General features: G+C 35.9%; 3 protein-coding genes across 5 annotated transcripts in view; 1 reads left to right on the forward strand and 2 right to left on the reverse strand.

Moving 5' to 3' along the window:
• Nucleotides 1–16,489, forward strand: LOC132914776 (mitochondrial carrier protein Rim2). Of its 3 annotated transcripts, XR_009659684.1 has the most exons (7): nt 1–292; nt 1,913–2,098; nt 3,195–3,469; nt 10,535–10,653; nt 12,960–13,173; nt 13,611–14,098; nt 14,172–16,489. XR_009659684.1 is itself a non-coding variant. In XM_060974161.1 (6 exons), the coding sequence occupies exons 1-6, from the start codon at nt 252–254 to the stop codon at nt 13,886–13,888; spliced, it is 1,113 nt and encodes a 370-aa protein (XP_060830144.1). In that variant the 5' UTR covers nt 1–251; the 3' UTR covers nt 13,889–16,489. The 3 variants fall into 3 exon arrangements, 2 of the variants coding, with proteins under 2 accessions (XP_060830144.1, XP_060830145.1); XM_060974161.1 differs by having other exon boundaries at nt 13,611–16,489; XM_060974162.1 differs by lacking the exons at nt 13,611–14,098; nt 14,172–16,489 and adding an exon at nt 13,256–13,391.
• LOC132914777 (peroxiredoxin-5, mitochondrial-like) lies at nt 8,897–9,382 on the reverse strand. Its single transcript, XM_060974164.1, has 2 exons — nt 9,257–9,382; nt 8,897–9,112 (listed from the first exon to the last, which is right to left on the reverse strand). The coding sequence occupies exons 1-2, from the start codon at nt 9,293–9,295 to the stop codon at nt 8,912–8,914; spliced, it is 240 nt and encodes a 79-aa protein (XP_060830147.1). The 5' UTR covers nt 9,296–9,382; the 3' UTR covers nt 8,897–8,911.
• LOC132914778 (hemocytin) overlaps nt 16,480–18,805 on the reverse strand; it is a 14,593-nt gene continuing 12,267 nt past the window's right edge. The window contains exons 35-36 of the mRNA XM_060974165.1: nt 16,823–18,775; nt 16,480–16,749 (exon numbers count right to left, since the gene is read on the reverse strand). Of these exons, the coding sequence (XP_060830148.1) occupies nt 16,559–16,749; nt 16,823–18,775 (2,144 nt within the window). The 3' untranslated portion in view covers nt 16,480–16,558. The remainder of the gene's footprint in view (nt 16,750–16,822; nt 18,776–18,805) is intronic.

Below are 18,805 nucleotides of genomic sequence, written 5' to 3' on the forward strand. Positions count from 1 at the left end.
AACGATGCGCCATACGGTTGCGATCAATGCAATCAGTTGTTGCCGGGGTGTTGAACGTGTTGGTGGTCTTGTTCGTTCGCGCTTTTTTAATTTGATTGTCGAGACAAGAGCCAAGTTAACTATCGAAAGAATAATACATTACAATTGTACGCAATTTCTTTGCGTTTCTCGCATGTGAACTTGACAGTGTATTTTTTGTTCTGTCTTTCCTCGAAGTTAATGTTCTCAGAGTGACAGGATTAAGTGGAAGAATGTTGGATCGCGATACCGCGATACATCTCGTCGCCGGAGGGTGGGTTTCTCATTTCTTTTTCTTTTATATCAAATTCGACATTCATTGAATTTAGATTAGAATAAGGAACTTATATATAACAAAATAAATTAAGATAAGGAACTTACGTCGTAGATTAACGCCGGCTATTTAGACGAAAACTATTTATTAACAAAATAGATGTACATGCGTTTTGCACAGTAGTTGCAATTTATAAAAATATTGTGCGCTTCTGGACAAGCGCATTCCTAGAAATTTCTACAGAAACGTGACTCAGGAGAATTCCGTAATGTTGAATGCTGCGACATTGTTCGCCGGCTCGCGGTTGTTACGTCATTCTCAGACTAGCTTGTGTATGTCTTGCTTATGCGTAATTGATCGTTCAAATTTAGAAGCTACGATGTTATTTTCGGTCTGTGTCAGATCATTTTTTACGACTATGTTGAGTCTCCGATCGCTGCGATGTATATCATCGAAACTCCTATCTGGATCGAAATAATATCGCGCGTCGTATAATACGCACTATAACCGGCTTCTCAATGAGGGGTACATGTTTTCACGACGAATCTACGTATGGCTTTCTGAAACCGTTTCTTAGACGCTCTACCATTTGTAGCGATATTTTTACGAAAATATTCGAGCACTTACCACAGAATATTTTTTATGAATATACTATGTGTATTATACGAATCTTTTTGAAGTTCTGTTAGCATTGTAATAAAACACGACTATCATGACTTCAATAACACAATTTGAAACTAATCCGTAAATATATATAAAAGTTTCAAAACATTTATTACAAATGTACGCACATAAGAAAAGTAGTAAACAACACGAATACGCAAGCCTAAGCAAATAGTGCTGAAGATCTTCTCACTATATATTGTGGTCTATTGATATAGTAATTGACTTTCCAAATATTTCGGTAATCTTTGTGAAATATATGTTTCAAGTAAATATTTTGTAACTTCTATATACATTTTCAGATCCGTTATAAATTTTACCAATATAGTCACGATAGTCGTGTCTGGTTAGAATGCTAATGAGATTTTAAAATGTTTTGTCTAGTTAAAAATCACTGAGCCTTTGTGCATGAATTCATTACACTTTGTCAAAATTGAATCAAGAATTTTTGTATTTAAAAACAATACGTCTCGTTTGTTGTGACATATGCATTACAAATTTAGGAATATATTTACATCCTAATGATAGTGTGCATTGATAATTGTAGAACACATTTTGTTATCATAAGCTAATCATACTTAGTAGAAAGTTTTCCACCAAACAATTAGCGTTACAAATTTTTTTCTCATTTACGCTATGACAACTCTACTTTTCTATCTGTTTTTAATTAGTTTCATTTTATTACGTTTGATTGACAATTTTGCACATGTGTAGTATATATGTTTCGTTTGGTGCAATTTATAAACGCATTGATATTCTAGCGATATAATTCCATCGAATAATGCTACAAATAATTTGTCATCATATATAGATACGTATTAACATCAGAAATGTCTGAGAAAAGATAGTTTCTTACGTATACAATTTTATCCTTTATTTCAATTTATCAACCTTTCGTATCAACTTCCTGTTCATCTCTTCATTAATTTTTTACTAATTGGATTTTTTGTTTTACAGAGTGGCTGGGACGACCGGCGCGATAGTTACCTGCCCCTTAGAAGTGGTTAAAACGCGTTTACAATCTTCCTCATCCGGCTTCTACCCACCTTCGGTGAACAAGGAACTCACTTCGGGTCATGTAACGTGCAGAAGTTTCCCGAAACCGGAACAGAGGAGAAGACTGTGCACTGGAGGGTATACAAGGTAACTTCATTAATACCTCTGTATAATTAATTACATTTATAACGAAAACAATTGACGACTGTTGTTCTTTTAGATTAGTTAAAAATGTAGATCAAATTTAGATTAGTATCGAAATTCGAACTTGTTTTCAAAATGAAGAGCATGAATTGATAATCGGAGTACCGATTTCTTCAAGAAACAACAAACCTGCTTATCGTTATTTCAGCGGATCATATTTTTTCTCGTCTCGTGCTTGTCTATGTTATACATTAGCTAATTCCGTTTGAAACTTTGTTTACCTTGTCGGGACATTTTAAATTGTACAATGATTGTAACATTAGAGAAGATGGGGCATGTAAACTAATTTTACGCGATGTTCAAACGTGTTCCGAATACGTCCGAGATGGTCCAGCACCGATGCTCAACTAATTCCTACATTCGCGGCATGCCTGTTTAAAAATAAAGCCTCGACCAAGTGTATGCGTCGCGTTGTTGATTCTAGAAATCCTGACAAGAGTGTTCTTCTCAAAAATTCAAGCTTCCAATACTTTTAGATTAATTTTCAGTTTTTTATAGAATTAATTGATCTACGCTATTGCCCATAAGTAGATTGCAGATATTCATGCAATTTCGTATTTTTATGAATATACCTAAAGAAATAGAATTTAGATAGAAGCTTGTTTTGTTTATTAAATATTACAACAAATAAATAAGTGCTCTACTTTAAATACTTCGGATATCTTTATATGTTATAAGCACTTTGTAGATTTTTTAATCTTCCGCAGTTTAACCATAAGTATTAAGACAGCTCCTGATATTTAATACAAATTAAATACTTTTCGTTGCTTTCAATTTATATTTATTGTATTATCGTCTAGTCTGATTTTTTACATCATTTGTATCATAAGTGTCATATAATATAAAATACTAGATATAATAAAACCTGATAGGGTATTTTTAATAAATAGTTTAACTCTGTACGCGTTAGATTAATTTGTGAAACGAGAAAAATATGAAAATATCGTTGAAAAAGCTGCGATGACGGAACGGAGTAAAATTGAATGGAACTTTATTTGTATGTTTAATAGTTAATCGAAGTTCACTATACTGATTCCAGGCATGCTTTGGTTGCTCTCTCTCACTTTGGCGCATCCCCTTCTCCAGGAGGCACTCCGCATAGTCACTCCGCGCCCGGTGTATACCAATGCATCAAGTATATCGTAAAGAACGAAGGTACTCGTGCCCTGTTCAAAGGATTGGGCCCTAACCTCGTAGGAGTCGCACCATCCAGGGCGATCTACTTCTGCGCCTACTCGAAAAGCAAAGTCGCGTTTAACGCGATCTTCCCCCCGGACACCGCTGTTGTGCACGTGTTCTCTGCATTCTGTGCCGGTAAGTTTGTCGTTCCACTTCCGTTTTTATCGATCAGACCCGTATTTTCATCGGCTCTGCTGCAGCTTGATTCCGATGTGATTGATTTTAGCTACTGCTGTGATGTAATGTATGTCTTAAACGAAGGAGGAATGATTGAGAAGCGTTACTTGAAAGCTCGAATGTGTTGTGCATTACAGATGATTATATGAATGATAATTTGATAGATCATAAATAGGTATGTTACTAAAATGTCCGCACAGATGGGATTATTAAGGACTATTTTATCGTTCTAAGGTATTTCCGGATGAAATTTCTTTTCATTCAAATCGGTCTTCGTGGAGCGACTCTTTTAAAGCACAGTGCTATACGAATTAGAAAATTTACAGTACTATCGACGTTGATCGTTTTCCATCGAATCAAAGAAACATTTGACGATTTACGTAATGGAAAATGAAAAGAGCAAGCATAATGATTGAAGCGTAAAATTGCATCGTTGAATAGAACGAAGACGAATAGCTGAGCACAGAAATAGATGTATGTATGTATATATGAAGATCTAGCTGAGGCATCGGCCGACCAGGCACAATGCGTTAGGATCGTGTAGTCCGTCTCTTTTCCCTCGGAACAATCAAGGCGGCCACTGATAAGGAGCTCAGTGGGGTCATGTCGCGCGTCACTCGCTGTTATCTAGTTGAATGGACTGCCGTAAATAACTGGTTCCAATCATTGTTGTCTCTAAACTCTTTTAGTGCGATAACATGACATTACATTCAATTCCGTATGTTTGATAGTTCACATCGTCTATCTTATTTAGTTATCGTATAACAAAGAAAAAAATCCTTGTGAATTCGTGTCCTCGTGGAATCTCTGGAAATACTTTCACAGGAATTCTTATCATCAATTTGTTTTATAAATGTTTACATAATATAAAGTCAATTATCCGAATGAAAATTGTTGTTTGACATTGATAATATCATGAATTAAGCGATGCTTATTTTAGTTCTCAGAAATTGTGATGAGTAATTGCAATTAATTGAAGAATCTGCTTGACCTGCTTAATTGGCAGATAACTCTTATCTGGAAAAAACAGAACTTCAAGTGCCAGATTATTCTTTTGGATACTAATTTCTCTGCAGGGGTGCTGTGTGTAACACTCACTGTATTCAACAATCCACGGTAGAGCCAGTAATTAATAAAATTGGTTAGACAAGAAAAGGAGCCCGGTCACGCTTTGTAACTTAGTTTATGTGTCTGATGGCACGTAAGCTTCTTTTCGAAGGGTCTTCCTTTCTACTTGGTCGAAAACGTGTGGTTGATCACGTAGTCGCCTAACAGCTGATTTTTCATCAGCTGTCCCGTACCAGTGACCTAGTTTTTCCCCATTCGGAGTGACTACACAACTTAAGATTTCATAATTCGAAACTGACGCTCTATTTTTTTAATTCTTTGCATTCGTTTCATTTCTTCGACGCCTTGATTTTTCAGACAAATGGAATTTAGTTGCTTAAAGAATTATAAAAAATCGTGTCCAATATAATTTTTAGAATCTTAGATCTTATTTTTCCATTGCACATTTTTCTCGAAATAACAAATATTCTGTATCTTCCTCTACTACTTTGAATCTTCTTCGCTGGATTCTCTGTTTCTGTTAGGCTTACGATCTTAGTTAGTCTTGCTCCTTCTTCGCGATTTATTTCATCTGCGTACAATTGCATCCAAATGGCTTTGAAACACTCGCTGTTATAGTACTTATGGCTCTCATGCGTCCTTGCATGATGGTCGCGTGTGACAAGAAACCTGCGAAGGCTTAATTTGATGTTCCTGAAGTCTCCGTTATTTTCCCTCTAGATCATTTTCGGAACGCGATGCCTCGTGACTATCGTGTGATTTCACGACTGAAAGATTCTTGATAAATAAAATTTATTAGTGACTGGATAACAAAATTGACCTGAATATTTTGGTCAATATAATTAAACGCAAAGTTAAGTATATTTTTAATGTTTCATATCTGTTTCGATATTTCATATTTATCTTATTTTTCTTAAATTTCATTTATGTTTTTTCTTGAAAAATCAAACGAAATATATCGTGTTTGTCATTTCTCTACATAATTTTAGCCAAAATTCAACTACATCTGATAATGAAGATCACGGATACTTGGTAATGAATGCTTAGAGAAAAAGCACGGTTTATGGATTGTCGGTTTGAGTCGTAAATAGCCGACAGGTAGAGCGGTCATTGAAATTACATGGGTGTTCAATGTTAAAAATAGAAGACTGCCACGAGAACTCTTGGATCTCTTCAATGAAACACCACTTTTACCTGACTGGCGACAGCATTGTTCTCCTCAAACTTTTTATCAAGCCGCTACGCCTCTTCTGATTTGTAGTTTCCGCTTTGTATGTTTTTCGAGATTGGTTTGACTACAATAATTTGTTTCACACGTCCGATAATGCTTTGCATACACGTTATGCAAATTTCTATTTACGTTACTGGTGCATAACAAATTCGATCGTATAACTACAACTAAAATGTGTAATTGAGAAAGATATTGTTCAAATAGGAGCGATTATGGAGATCATCGAGCACCTATAATTGCAAGTTCGAGTGTTTTGTCAAGTATAAGTTGATGAAGTTGCTAGATAGCATATTTTGAATGTTTACATGGAAAAGAAATTGTCCGTATTTATAAATTGGTCACTAAAGACTGGGATTGTTTATTGGCCGTGTCTTGAGTTTGCAAGCAGATATTCCGTCCTAATGACCCAGTTTGTAATGACCCACGCAGGCAATCATCCCGGCCAACGCACTGTTTACCACCGGTGCATCGCTTGCGACGCGACGCGTCCGGATTACGCAAGCATTTTGCACGCGTCCTTCGAATCTTGAAATGCTATTAACCTACTGTGACACTTGGATTGAAATATGCGAGAACTGATGTATCGGAGATCTTGGCATGTTAGAATATTAGAATATCGAAGATTGAGATATTTCAATATAGGAAGCGTAGGCGTATTTAAAATATTTGAAATAGTGAATACTGGAATATTTGGAATACTGAAACACGTGTAGCGATAATGAGATGTAGATACAGTGGCTCACGAAAATATTCGAACATTTACTACAGAACTTTTTTATGAATATACTATGTGTATTGTACTGCGTATATGTATAAGTATATGTATATGTATTGATATATGTAAATGTTTATATATATATATATGTATGATATATGTAGTGGATATGTGCATAGTGATAACCTCGTTTATAACAGGCTGTGAGCCTACAATATAAATAATACTATGCTATGTACAGAACTTTTTAAAACTTCATTAGCACTGTAACGAGACACTACTATCCTAATTATAATAGCAAAATTTGAAACCAATCTGAAAATGTATAAGGCCTTTATCGCAAACATACGCTCAAATGAGAAATTAGTATAAAGCATGAACAGTAGTCTTAAACGTATAAATAGTAACGAAAATGGTTTCACTATATGTATATTATTATATACATGTCTTATTAATGTGGTAAATAATTGACTGTTAACATACTTTGGTGGTTTTTGCGAAGTATATGCTTTCAATAAATATTTTGTAACTTCTATATACATTTTCAGATCCGTTTCAAATTTGTCCAATATTGATCATAGTCTTGTCTCGTTATGGCGCTAATGACATTTAAAAATATATACATAAAATATTTTTCTGAACCACTGTATGTCTGGTCCCCACGGTTTGACGTTTCGTAAATCCTGAAGTTAATATTAATATTAATTTTTCAAGTACGAAAGTTCACCAAAACTACTATAACTGTTAGAGTGCATCTTTAAGTCCAGCATCCAAAGTAACTCAAAGTGTGTCACCTAGGAAACTCGCGCTTCGAATCGATATGCAGCGGTTCTAGTGTTTCTCTCCACAGTGAGATAGGTCAAATAAAAACAGTTAGTATTCCTGAGATTCTGCTGAGCTCAAGTATCTGCTTATTAATACTCGAAAGAATGTCAAATAGCTGTAACATGACATTACGCATAGAAGCAGCCTTAAAACTATCTCGAACGTCTTGACCGTATATGTACGGAAAATAAAGGATCAATAAACAAGAAATATCCTCGTAAATGTATTACGTTACTACTGTATTTATGAAACACGTCAAAGGTGAGGACAAACTATTGCGCAGTAAGAATTTCCTTCTTTTTTCAGATCAGCGTGAACGTGCCGTTATGATAAGATAAATCTATAATTCGCAATAAGTTACGGAAGTGTATGGCGAATAACACGCCACGTTAATCGCGTGTAATCTCGCGTGTTCTGATTCGTAACGCTGCCGGATGAAAATTGACGATGCGTGTTTACGATAGAATCACGTTGCACTTGTGACAACGTGCAAAAGTACATGCGGGAAGTCACCAATTGCCGGACTCCGTTGGAATGCCGAGCACTGCGTACCGCGTGCGCTAAGCGATACTTGTTTACAGCTTATTTTAGGTTATCTGTGACGATTCTCATTTACGTTGACCTTGATTGTATACCTGTGTAACTTCGTTTTAAGATACTACGTATATTCGGTGAATTTGAGGCAAGAAGTTCAAGGAAATTTTGCAAAGGAAATTATTGGGAATAGGGTTATTAATAAACATAAAATTTCTGGACTTTGAGCTTTGTAAGTCTGGAAATTTGAATTTTTCAATCTTTAAGTCTGATGATTTTGGAAATTGAAATTTATCAGTTTACTCATACTCGGACACAGCAGTATCTCTGTATTTGTATGCTTCGTACAAAAAGAAGTGGTAATATTGTATTGCTCATTGTACAAAGATATGGAGTATTTATTATAACTAAAGAATACGTAAATAATTTCTTCCTAACAATAACATGTAATTGTACAATAGATTTTTAGCAAAAAATTGTCTGATTTCCAGGTCCTCACTAATATTAGAATACTTGTTTACATTCTGCGATCCAGCAATTCTTGGAAATTAAGTTTTCGAACTTGCAGAATAGATTTATTTTGTATAATTAATACAAGGAGTAATTGACACCGATATGTTTATATATAGTACATCATGAGATTTAACATATCACAAAAAAAAGGATAAAAGTTTCCGTGAAATTGTACCATTATTAACATTAATCATAACAGATATTATTAAAGAATACGAAGAAGAAGACCGCATCGAATATAACCAGTTAGCTGTTGCGACCTCTTTGAAAAGGGTGTACTTAAAATCGCAAAGAGTAAACGATGACGAGTATAGTATACTTGTCAAACATAGCTAACTGGTTATGAAACAAAAAGGTCAACCTCTTTTTTATTGAAACTCTATTGTACAATTAAATGTTAGCGTTAGGAAGAAGATGTTCACGTATTTTTATGCTGCGATAAATTATCCATATTCTCGTGTAATATGCGAGTAACTGTAAATACTACTTTTATTCTTATGCTGCTACACCTATGTTAAGTACAATATCTAGGAACACCATCTGTTTGTAAGCACATAAGTTTCACATCGGGTGCATCTATGAATAATTCTTTTACAATGCCATTCACGGTGGCCATGGAGTATCTTCTACTCCTGGTGCCTCCCAATTCCGGAATATCCACGTCCATTCCTATGGCTTTGGTATATGATCCCGTGGGATCTGCCAGCATCCTCACCTAAATTTCAACGAATCTTCTATCTTATACTATACTTAAGTGAAAGTCGATCTTATTACTTTCGTACAGAAAATTATGTTTCAGCTTCGGAGCCAATAACCCTACAAATCTTAGAAAGTCATTATCATTCATTGACGTCAGTACCTTATCGTTTGCTCCTTTGGCATTTCCCCAAGCAGACATCACGAATGGATCATTCACAGACACGCAAATTATCTCTTCAAAGCCAAAGAATTTCAGGTTTGTCGATCTGAATTAGCAAACAAATTTCTGTATATTACAAAAATAAGTGAAATTATCGCTCGTGTTCTGAAATGCTTTTTGCAATAGTCAAAAGTCACGATAATAATTACAAGAGAGTTAACAGTTGTGCCGAAGACGTTACTTTTCGATAAATCCTCCGAGATGGACCCTAGAACATCCTGGAACGAAAGCCCCAGGGACTCCAAAGATGATGGCTTTCTTATTAGCAACCAGATCCAGAATATTTCTTCGATTTTCCGGTAGAGCTTCGTACAAGATCACGCTGGGCAATTTGTCGCCTTTTCTAATTACAGGCATTTCCGTGTAAAAACTAGGACAGTTCTGAATTTCGCCTCTGATTTCAGAGTGATTAGGAAAACGTGAAATAACTATCGATTCATTTGTTCAGCTCGATGTCCTCGATTCTCGTAAACGTGGACGAGGTGAACATCTAACGTATAAATTCGTTTCTGACTTCATCGCATTTCATTGTCCATTGAAAAGTTCGATTGTTGTCGTAAGTACGATAATTTTAGAAGTTGGCATGTTTACAGGAATCAGTGGATCGATCGGGAAATTTCTGCCAGCGACAGACTAGATTTGGATTCACGAAAAAGAATACACCAACCAGCCATTCGTTTCTTGGCTCGAATGTATTCGTAGCTTGTTATATGGATGGCGCAACTGCTATTGAATTACCATAGACATTAGAAGGTCGAATTATCTGTGGTCATAGTTGTTCCACAGCGTTTGTTTTAAGCGAATTTATTATCTGTTAATCGGTTCTTTAAAGGTGTACGATCTAAAATTGGACCATTATAAGGAAAAACAGCGTGACAATTTTGCATCTTACTACTCTATTCTTCTCTAGTTCTTTTGTTTGGACTATCGTAGCACGAGATTAGATTAATTTGAAAAGAGACAAATTCCTGCGACTTTAGATGTAAACATTGAATTGTTTTTTTCAGAAGGATATTCCTGGATTTTTTGTTTTGTTTTTTTAGTATGTTTTTTTAGCTGGCACGTTGCGTTGGCGGTCTAAGCATCGCTTCTCCAAAGACCATCTTCGAGAAACAGACTTTAGGGAGCCAGTAAATTAGCTCTTGAAGAGGGCTCAGACAGTCGCAGTTCGCCCCACACGTACTGATCGGATTAAAGACACGTGCATTCATTTTTCAGGTTTCGTGGCATGCACGTTGACAAATCCTATTTGGTTCGTGAAGACCAGGCTGCAGCTGGACCATCGAACAAACAAAATCACCGCGATGGGGTGTGTGCAAAGGATATATCGCCAATCGGTACGAAAATTCTCTTCTGAGGACACTTCTCGTTCCATGAGACATGTCATATTGGAGCATCTTGGAAGACTTTTTTTAATCTATTATACCATTGCATATGATCAGTAGCGTATCATCGGAAAGTTTCCCCACCACCCACAGTCAAACACACTGGTACACGGTCTGTGGTCGACACTGTTGCATCCTGAATCATCAATTCACTGATTAGATAGACTCTGTGATACTATAGGGGTAACGAGCTTTAAACCGTATGTTCCTGACATCAGACAGGGAAACTATATTAACTGTATTCTGATTTTAGGAAGCAGGGTATATTTAAGGTTGTAGATCCCTCTTGGGACTGGGAGAACAAGGATGAAAGAGTTTGATAGTATGCTCTTGAGGCTGATGATTGTACTTAGAAAGAACGGAGAGTATGTGGTGAATGCTATACGACAATTTCATTTGTTTTCTTTAAATTAAAACTGGTTCTGAGGCTTAGGAAATGCGAGACCTTAAACCTGTTGTCGATCGAAAGTCAACATAACATAATGTTGCAACTGTCACGACATACAATGTACAACCCGATTCGGCAGCCAATGATATTTTTACGATCATAGATGCATAGGATGCGAGTGCCAAATATATCTAGATCTTCAACATTTTCGGCATAATTCATTACAGAATGATAAAGTCGCGTATCGTTATCTACAGCCATAATTTAAGTAGGAGCTCTTCGAACATTTAGTATAATGTAAACAAAATTTATTTAGAATATCAAATCGTCGTGTCATTTTCGTATGGTTTGATTACGTCTCGTAGACGTCGCATTTGCATCGCAATTGCAGCAGAGCCAATTCTAAAATTGTCCCTACGAACTACGAATAGTTAAAATGCGCCGAAAATATCTTCTAGATGAGAAAACAACGTTTTTTTTTATGGCAAGTAATCTATTAGTTCATACTACGTCATGCTGTCGGGATTTTTGTAGCCGGCGTCTAAGTTACGTTAGTTTTGTTTTTTTCGTTCAATAAAAAGAGACTGAAACTGTTGTTACGTAAAAAAGAACTAGTAGAACTATAAAGCTGAGTTTGTGAATAGGACAGATGCATTTTGATAAGCGAATAAATTATGTATGAAGCATACACAAATGAAAAGCGTAAAAAGACTATAAGTTTTAATAGAATTCAGCACTTTGGCTACTTATCATTAAAAGACTGGACGAAACAAGAAAATTCTCATAAATAATAATCGCGAGAAGAAATGAACAATTTGTTAGAAATTATAGGGAAGGGGGAATTCTAGCAATTTCTATGGTGCAATATTACCCAATCATTTATCAGGCAATTATATACTTTCGCTTTTCCCTCGCTGTGATCGCACAACACGCATGTACATGCAGTGATAAGGTTGATTAGGTAGACAGTCCTCTACGATAGAATCCTCCGTTCATAACCCACGTCTCTCCATTCTAGTTTCTCTACGTGTATTTGTATTATTATGTCTGTTAGCGAGTTCCATTTCCGCCTATACTATATTGTTCCTGAAAATCAGAGAATTTCATATTCAAACAAAAAGGTCAATATTTTCTGAAGCACTTACGATGTAGATATTAATTAACTTATTGGAATATTATACTTTTATGATTTCTTTTCTAATATAAATTCAGTCAGTAATTTTAATTCACGGAAAATTCCACTATCGCGTGCTTGCGAATCAGAGACAGAAAATTAGCAATCAAAAAGTAATACAGTGTGAATTGGAGCGCCTAATTAATCTTGATAGCTCGATCATAAAATGTATCAAGTTATTATTCATCCTCAAAATTTAACGTCTGCCTTATCTTTGGGTGTAAATATTTCTGGTACGCACTCTTCAGATAATTTTTTTATTGGGAACATAGTATGTTCCTTAATCCTTTGACAAATTTAACAAACTGGTTTAATGCATAAGTATATGTATCATGTTTTTATCGAATATTTAATTTTAAATTCATGATACTCTGATTTTCTTGAGCTTCTTACGCATATAGCGAAGCAGCGCACTCATTTTGCCAACAAATTGACCGTAGCGTGTCAAGAATATACATATTTGAAAAGAAGATTCTCGTATTACATATTCACCAGTTTAAAAATAAGTTAATAAATAATTATTCTTTGACTATTTAGTTACAGCTCTCATTGTTGGCAGGCTGGGTGTTTTAGATTACCCAAGACTAACAATTAACAACATCAGACAATCTCACATTCCTTCCATAGGAAACTAGGAGTATGATAAGTCTTGATGGTTGATGAAACTCAAGTTAAGACTATATATTGTATTTTCAGGGTATCCTGGGATTCTACAAAGGCATTATAGCCTCCTACGTAGGAATAAGCGAGACTGTGATACATTTTGTGATCTACGAAGCCGTGAAGGCCTCTTTAGCGACGTACAAGACCAGCAGCACAGACAATCGCAAAACATTGCGCGATTTCTTAGAGTTCATGGCGGCGGGCTCGTTCTCAAAAACGATCGCCTCCACCATCGCTTACCCCCATGGTAAGGTCGGCTGTGTTGTATAATTCTGTCATCACGAAATGCAAGCTTCTGCTTCCTCCTTCAATTATGCTCTATTTTTAAGGCATTGCTCAGTGAGTTGGCTGTGGTTCAAGAGCAAAGCACCCAGTTTGTGCGAACTTCCTCACTCGCAAAAGCCTCTCTAGTTCTTGCAAACATCCTGCGCACTAGTACAACACGTCTCCACCACACGTGTGACTGCGCTTAATGTATCAGAATCTCAAAAAGAGGACTAGTTGCTTGGAGAAGGAATTACTTTATTTTAGTTCTTTTAATAGAACAGTTTTAGTATCAATTAACTTCCATTTCTCCTGACAACGAATTCCGAAAATCAAAGAAACGATCATTCCAATTTAAGCAAATAACTCTGATGTGGTTAAAGTAAGATGTAGTAATTAAAACAATTTGAACTGTTTCAGAAGTAGCAAGGACAAGACTTAGAGAGGAAGGTACCAAGTACCAAGCTTTCTGGCAAACGTTGAAGACTGTATATGCTGAGGAGGGATTACACGGTCTGTACCGTGGTCTCGGTACCCACCTAATTAGACAAATTCCAAATACGGCGATTATAATGGCAACATACGAAGCGGTGGTATACTTGCTAAGCAGGCACTTTCACAAACAGGCGATGAACGTGAACAACGGCAATGAGTCCAAGTTCTACACAGAGCCGAAGGGTAAACGAGAATTAGCCTAGGACTTACTCACGGCCCCTGAATAATGGGCCAACAGCTCGCATCTTGTGGCGAGTTTTGAAAAAGTTACGTCTGTTTCGAAAAAAAGAAAATGAACAACAACAACAATGCCATCCAAGAGAGCGTCCAGACGTTGGGAGAAGCCATTCGGACACGCGTTTCCGAACTTGGGGATCATGACGGCCGGTCAGGTCCAATTGAACATGTGGAAGGTAGCAAAATAGGTATCACAGCGCTGCTGTGTGGTCTGTAAGCGTAGCAAAAAGTAGTCCTTCCTCCTTTCAGGTAGCGTACATACGTACGCGAGGAACAGCCTAAACTGTCTGTCTGTACCTTCGTCGACACATTCATACACACACACGGAGGCGGGGATCGTGAAGCTGGATTAAACGAGTCGGTTACATAGACTCAGAGTGCGCCGAGAGTAAGATTATGTCACCTTCTCGTTACTATTAATCTGCTAACTGGCACTTTCATCTGTGGAAAATTGTTTTCAACAAATAATCTGTTTTGTTTCTTATAAATGTGGATATATTTTTAAAAGATAATATTAAGAATTACTAGAAGGTGAATTAATTTGATTTATCTCTTGAAAATGTATATAATTATAATGTATCACAGTTAAATTATTAAATTGAAAATATTGGTAATTTTGTCTTTTCCAGTTAACAGGTTAATGAAATCATTGAATTATGTTGACTGGCAATAACAGTAGTGCCAAAAGACCAAGTTTGGTCTCCAGTTGTTTCTGAAGGCTTTCGAAACATGAGGAAAAAATTGAATTTCAATTGTAGCTTAGAAGAACTCTCTGGCCTAATTTTGTATTGATTAACTATAATTAACGTAATCTAAAAAAATGACCTCTAAGGTTAAATACTTAAAATTCATGATCCTCGTGTTTCAGTATGGTAGAAACAATTCATTTCCATCTGATACAGTATTGCGATCTTTCTAGAGCAACATGTACACTTGAACTAAACCAAAAGTTATTGTTAAGTACGGTGTGAGAGGCAGGTTGCTCTTGTCGGATTCTTCGTATCCATTTCTACTTTGTTATTAATTATCAGTACATTATTCCGGTTAATGATTAAGAAAAAATATGACTATTGTCTTGCGCTATTCTTCCCAACGAAAAAGAAAGTTAGGGAACGATATCATCATAAATATAAATTTTCAAGACGATAAGGGTAGACGGTTATTGTGTTTGCTTCTATTCATATTAGAGTAGGAAGATTTATTATTATTACTATTGTTGTCCGTCATGACATAAATCACTTTTCATTATTTTTAAATAATTTTTTCATGAAGCGCTCAAGCGTCAAAATTCAACTTTTTCTTTGTGTAGAAAACCTATTTAAATAAAAGTACATTTTATTATAGATTACGTTAGCAATAAGAAATAAAAAATTAAAAATGTATATAAAAATTGGATAACAGTCTTTTTTTGCATGTAAAACTTGTAAAACAATGAAGAGAAAAAATTTACTATATTGAACATGTCAAATATTACCGATCGACAATTTCATAAAATCATAATAATCTAGAAGTCGTGTATATAAAACAGTAAATCACATTCTATGTTACATATATTACTAGATTTGCGACTGTTTGTATTTTTTCGAGTGCACTACCGCCTCCAGTCAAGATAAAAATGATATAGTAAAAATGTTTCTTCTCTTTCTGCAATGTTCAGGGGAGAAAACATTTATAGCTGCTATCCTGTTTTTGAATCGGTAATATCTATATAAATTATGCACTTAGAGATATACTATGTCGAAATATATTGTTGTTAAGAATGATGATTCGTTGAAGAAGAGATAAAATGTTAAAGTCATATGTATATTATATACACACATATGTATATGTACGTAAGAGAGGATTAACAATGTTTTGTTATTGAGAGATATTTTAATGTTCGTAAGTTCGATTACGTTTGCGAACTAATACCGTTCAATATTAAAAACGGGAGTGTAATGTAGCTTCTTAATTTTTATACTTTTCTTGCCTTGATGTTACTCACAAACTAAGACTCTAATTTGTTTCTTAGTTTGTACCGTTTTGTAAGATGACTATAATTCGATGGCTCAGGTTTTTTGAAAACTAGTCTAAAACCTTTTTCATAAGTACTATTTTTGTATTTGTGTCGAATCGATGAGTCAGAGCTAGGAGAATTGTATGCTAAGATTGGCACTGAGTAAATTTGGTTTGTCTCTGTTCGGTTTGTGATGATTACAATGATCAGTAAAAACGAAGAAGTTGTGATTTTTAATTTATATATATTATCGGCTATCTGGTATTTGGTAAATTATGTTTTTACTCCGAAATATATTACTAAATAATTTCTTTGTTACTCTAATAAATTGATATATATCCTTCATCACCCGAATTTTAAAGTACAAACATTCATAAAGTAGAAAAATTCATGCTCATAAGTCTTGTTGGAGAAGACTGAATTAGGTTTTATTGTATTTAGTATAACTCCGGAATTGTAGTAATGAGAATGCCGATACACAAATTGTTAAAATGAAATATATATATATACATATATGTATACACATGCATATATGGATCCATCAATAAAGTCAACGAATAATATTTTTGTATTCTTGAGTGTATTTTAAAGCTTACATTTATACATCAATGTAATTATAATTATTAGTATTCCTAGATCTTTAGCTCTTTACTCCGCCTTTTCTTCCTTTGTAACCACTCCTACCAGATGTACAGGCTGAGCAGGTGCAAGAAACTGGCACGGCCACTTGTTTCTTGAATGTTCTGTAGTTTTCACAAGTCAGTTCAACAACTAGAGGTTTATACTCTGTTGGTTGACAACATTTGCAATTGGCTACTTGATTCCAATTCTCTGCAATTGAAAAAATAATATAATTATACAGTAGTTCTGGTATAAATTATATACTGTATTTGTTAAGACTTGCCTGTGTCGAAATAGGTGGTGGATTCACATTTACCACGACATTCTGTGACTCCGTCAATGGGCTCTAAATTCTTGCAAATGCCATGTCCTCGATGCTTGATATTGAACATACCAATAGTATTCTGTGGCTCTAAGACTTCAGCGGCACAAGAATCAACCTTTTGGTTATACGATGTCAAATTGCACATTTTGCAACAATCCTGTGTGTAAATTGAGGTCACTGGACAATCAGTTATATCAGGACAGATTACAGAACTGCTGCTGATGACTAGTTGTTCTCCTTGATTCATACAGGTAAATGAAGTACAATTATCAGTAGAAGACCAGGTTGCACCTGGCTCATATAACATATCCCCAACCACGCAATAAGCCTGCCTACATTTTCCACAACATTCAGCCTCGTTCATTTCATATACCCAGCCGAGAGTACAATTTTTATTGCAAACTTCTATGTCCTTGTACTTTGTCACAACATCGTTCAACACACAGAATTCTGTAGCACATTTATCATCCAATAATTTCCACTTCTCTCCCGGTTTATACATGGTACCATTATAACGGCAGCCAGTTTTAATAAACTGTGGACAACACTGGCCTGCGATGTACTGCTTTTCTATCTCAAATTCAGCTTCTTCCCGAGCATCCATCTCTGGGCACTTCTGTGTAAGAGATTCTACGTAGATACTTTCATTGTTGGACTGGCAAGTGTACTTGGTACAGAAATCGGGAGAGAGCCATTCTTCGCCCACGTTTATCACTTTATTGTTGACTATACAAGCTGCTGGAATGCATCGTCCACAGCAAGTGGTGCTCCTATTATCCGTAGGCTGATACTCAAAGCCAGGCTCACAGGTTGTAATACATTCTTGCACCTTCACTTGTTTTTGTACCCCATTCTCATCCTTGATACACTTTATTAAAGTGCAACTGTCTTCAGGATTTGGTTGCCAGACATCACCAGTATTGTATATTTCATCTCCATCCTTGCAGGCTGTTCTCTCGAAATTAGGACAGCATTTATCCTCCACAAGAACTTCTTCTATGACAAAGTCAGATATATCTGGATGGTCCACTACTTTGAGACACTCTGTAGTAAAGCACTTCGGTATGGGACCTGTTTCAGAAAATTCACAGATGCAGGAAGTGCATTTTCCATCCATCCACTGTTCACCAAGCTTCTTCGCCACTATGTGTTCCGACATTTCTATCTTACTCTCTGATTCAACATTATACAAACATAAATCTTTTGGTGGAACACACTTGTAAGTGGCACAGCAAGCATCCCACTTTACATCAGATTTCAGCTCATGATATTCTGGACAAGATGGTGCTGCAGGACAAGTCTTAGAATCGCAGATGGTCATAGATCTTGGACAGCAACCAGAAGTGTTTGTCACCTGCACGAATCCAGGTTCCAGCTCTTCGACCTCTAGTGCGACTTCGTTGAGGATAGGACATTCTGATGGTGGCACACATTCACAGATGTACTTTTTGCATCCATCTGAATCTACAGATACCTTTACAATTTGTCCATAGCCACACTCTGGAATTTGAGGTTCTTCAATGCAGAAGGGTGCCACGGTGGTTACTGTTTTTGGAATACAAACATATTTAGTACAACAAGATTCCTCTGTCCCATTAACGACTACAGGTGCCATGTTCTCTTCACAGATAGTGTCTATTGCTGGACACTCGGTTTTCTCGCAATTAATGCTCTTTCTATTGCAAGTGCACCTTGTGCAAACATCTGGGAACCATATATCACCTTCAACGTGTCCTTCTTCATCGCATAATAAACATTTTTCCTTTGGAATACAAGTATCATTATGAAAGACGAAGTTTGGAGGACAAAAACAACCTTCTTCATAATTCTTCGAACAGGTGGTGCTATTGATTTCGTTGATTGTATCGCAAGTCTCCTTACAAGTAAAACCACAAGGTTGATATACCAAGTCTAAAAACAAGATAGTATTTTAAGTGATGA

The sequence above is a fragment of the Bombus pascuorum genome, chromosome 15, assembly GCF_905332965.1.
Source record: "Bombus pascuorum chromosome 15, iyBomPasc1.1, whole genome shotgun sequence".
Taxonomy (NCBI): domain Eukaryota; kingdom Metazoa; phylum Arthropoda; class Insecta; order Hymenoptera; family Apidae; genus Bombus; species Bombus pascuorum.

Excerpts from the sequence above, each read along its gene's own strand:
- LOC132914776 (XM_060974161.1), top strand. The coding sequence starts at position 252 with ATGTTGGATCGCGATACCGCGATACATCTCGTCGCCGGAGG. Across the intron at positions 3,470-10,534 it reads GTTCTCTGCATTCTGTGCCG|GTTTCGTGGCATGCACGTTG; the intron begins GTAAGTTTGTCG and ends TTCATTTTTCAG. Across the intron at positions 10,654-12,959 it reads AAAGGATATATCGCCAATCG|GGTATCCTGGGATTCTACAA; the intron begins GTACGAAAATTC and ends TTGTATTTTCAG.
- LOC132914777 (XM_060974164.1), bottom strand. The coding sequence starts at position 9,295 with ATGTCTGCTTGGGGAAATGCCAAAGGAGCAAACGATAAG. Across the intron at positions 9,113-9,256 it reads CCAAAGGAGCAAACGATAAG|GTGAGGATGCTGGCAGATCC; the intron begins GTACTGACGTCA and ends GTTGAAATTTAG.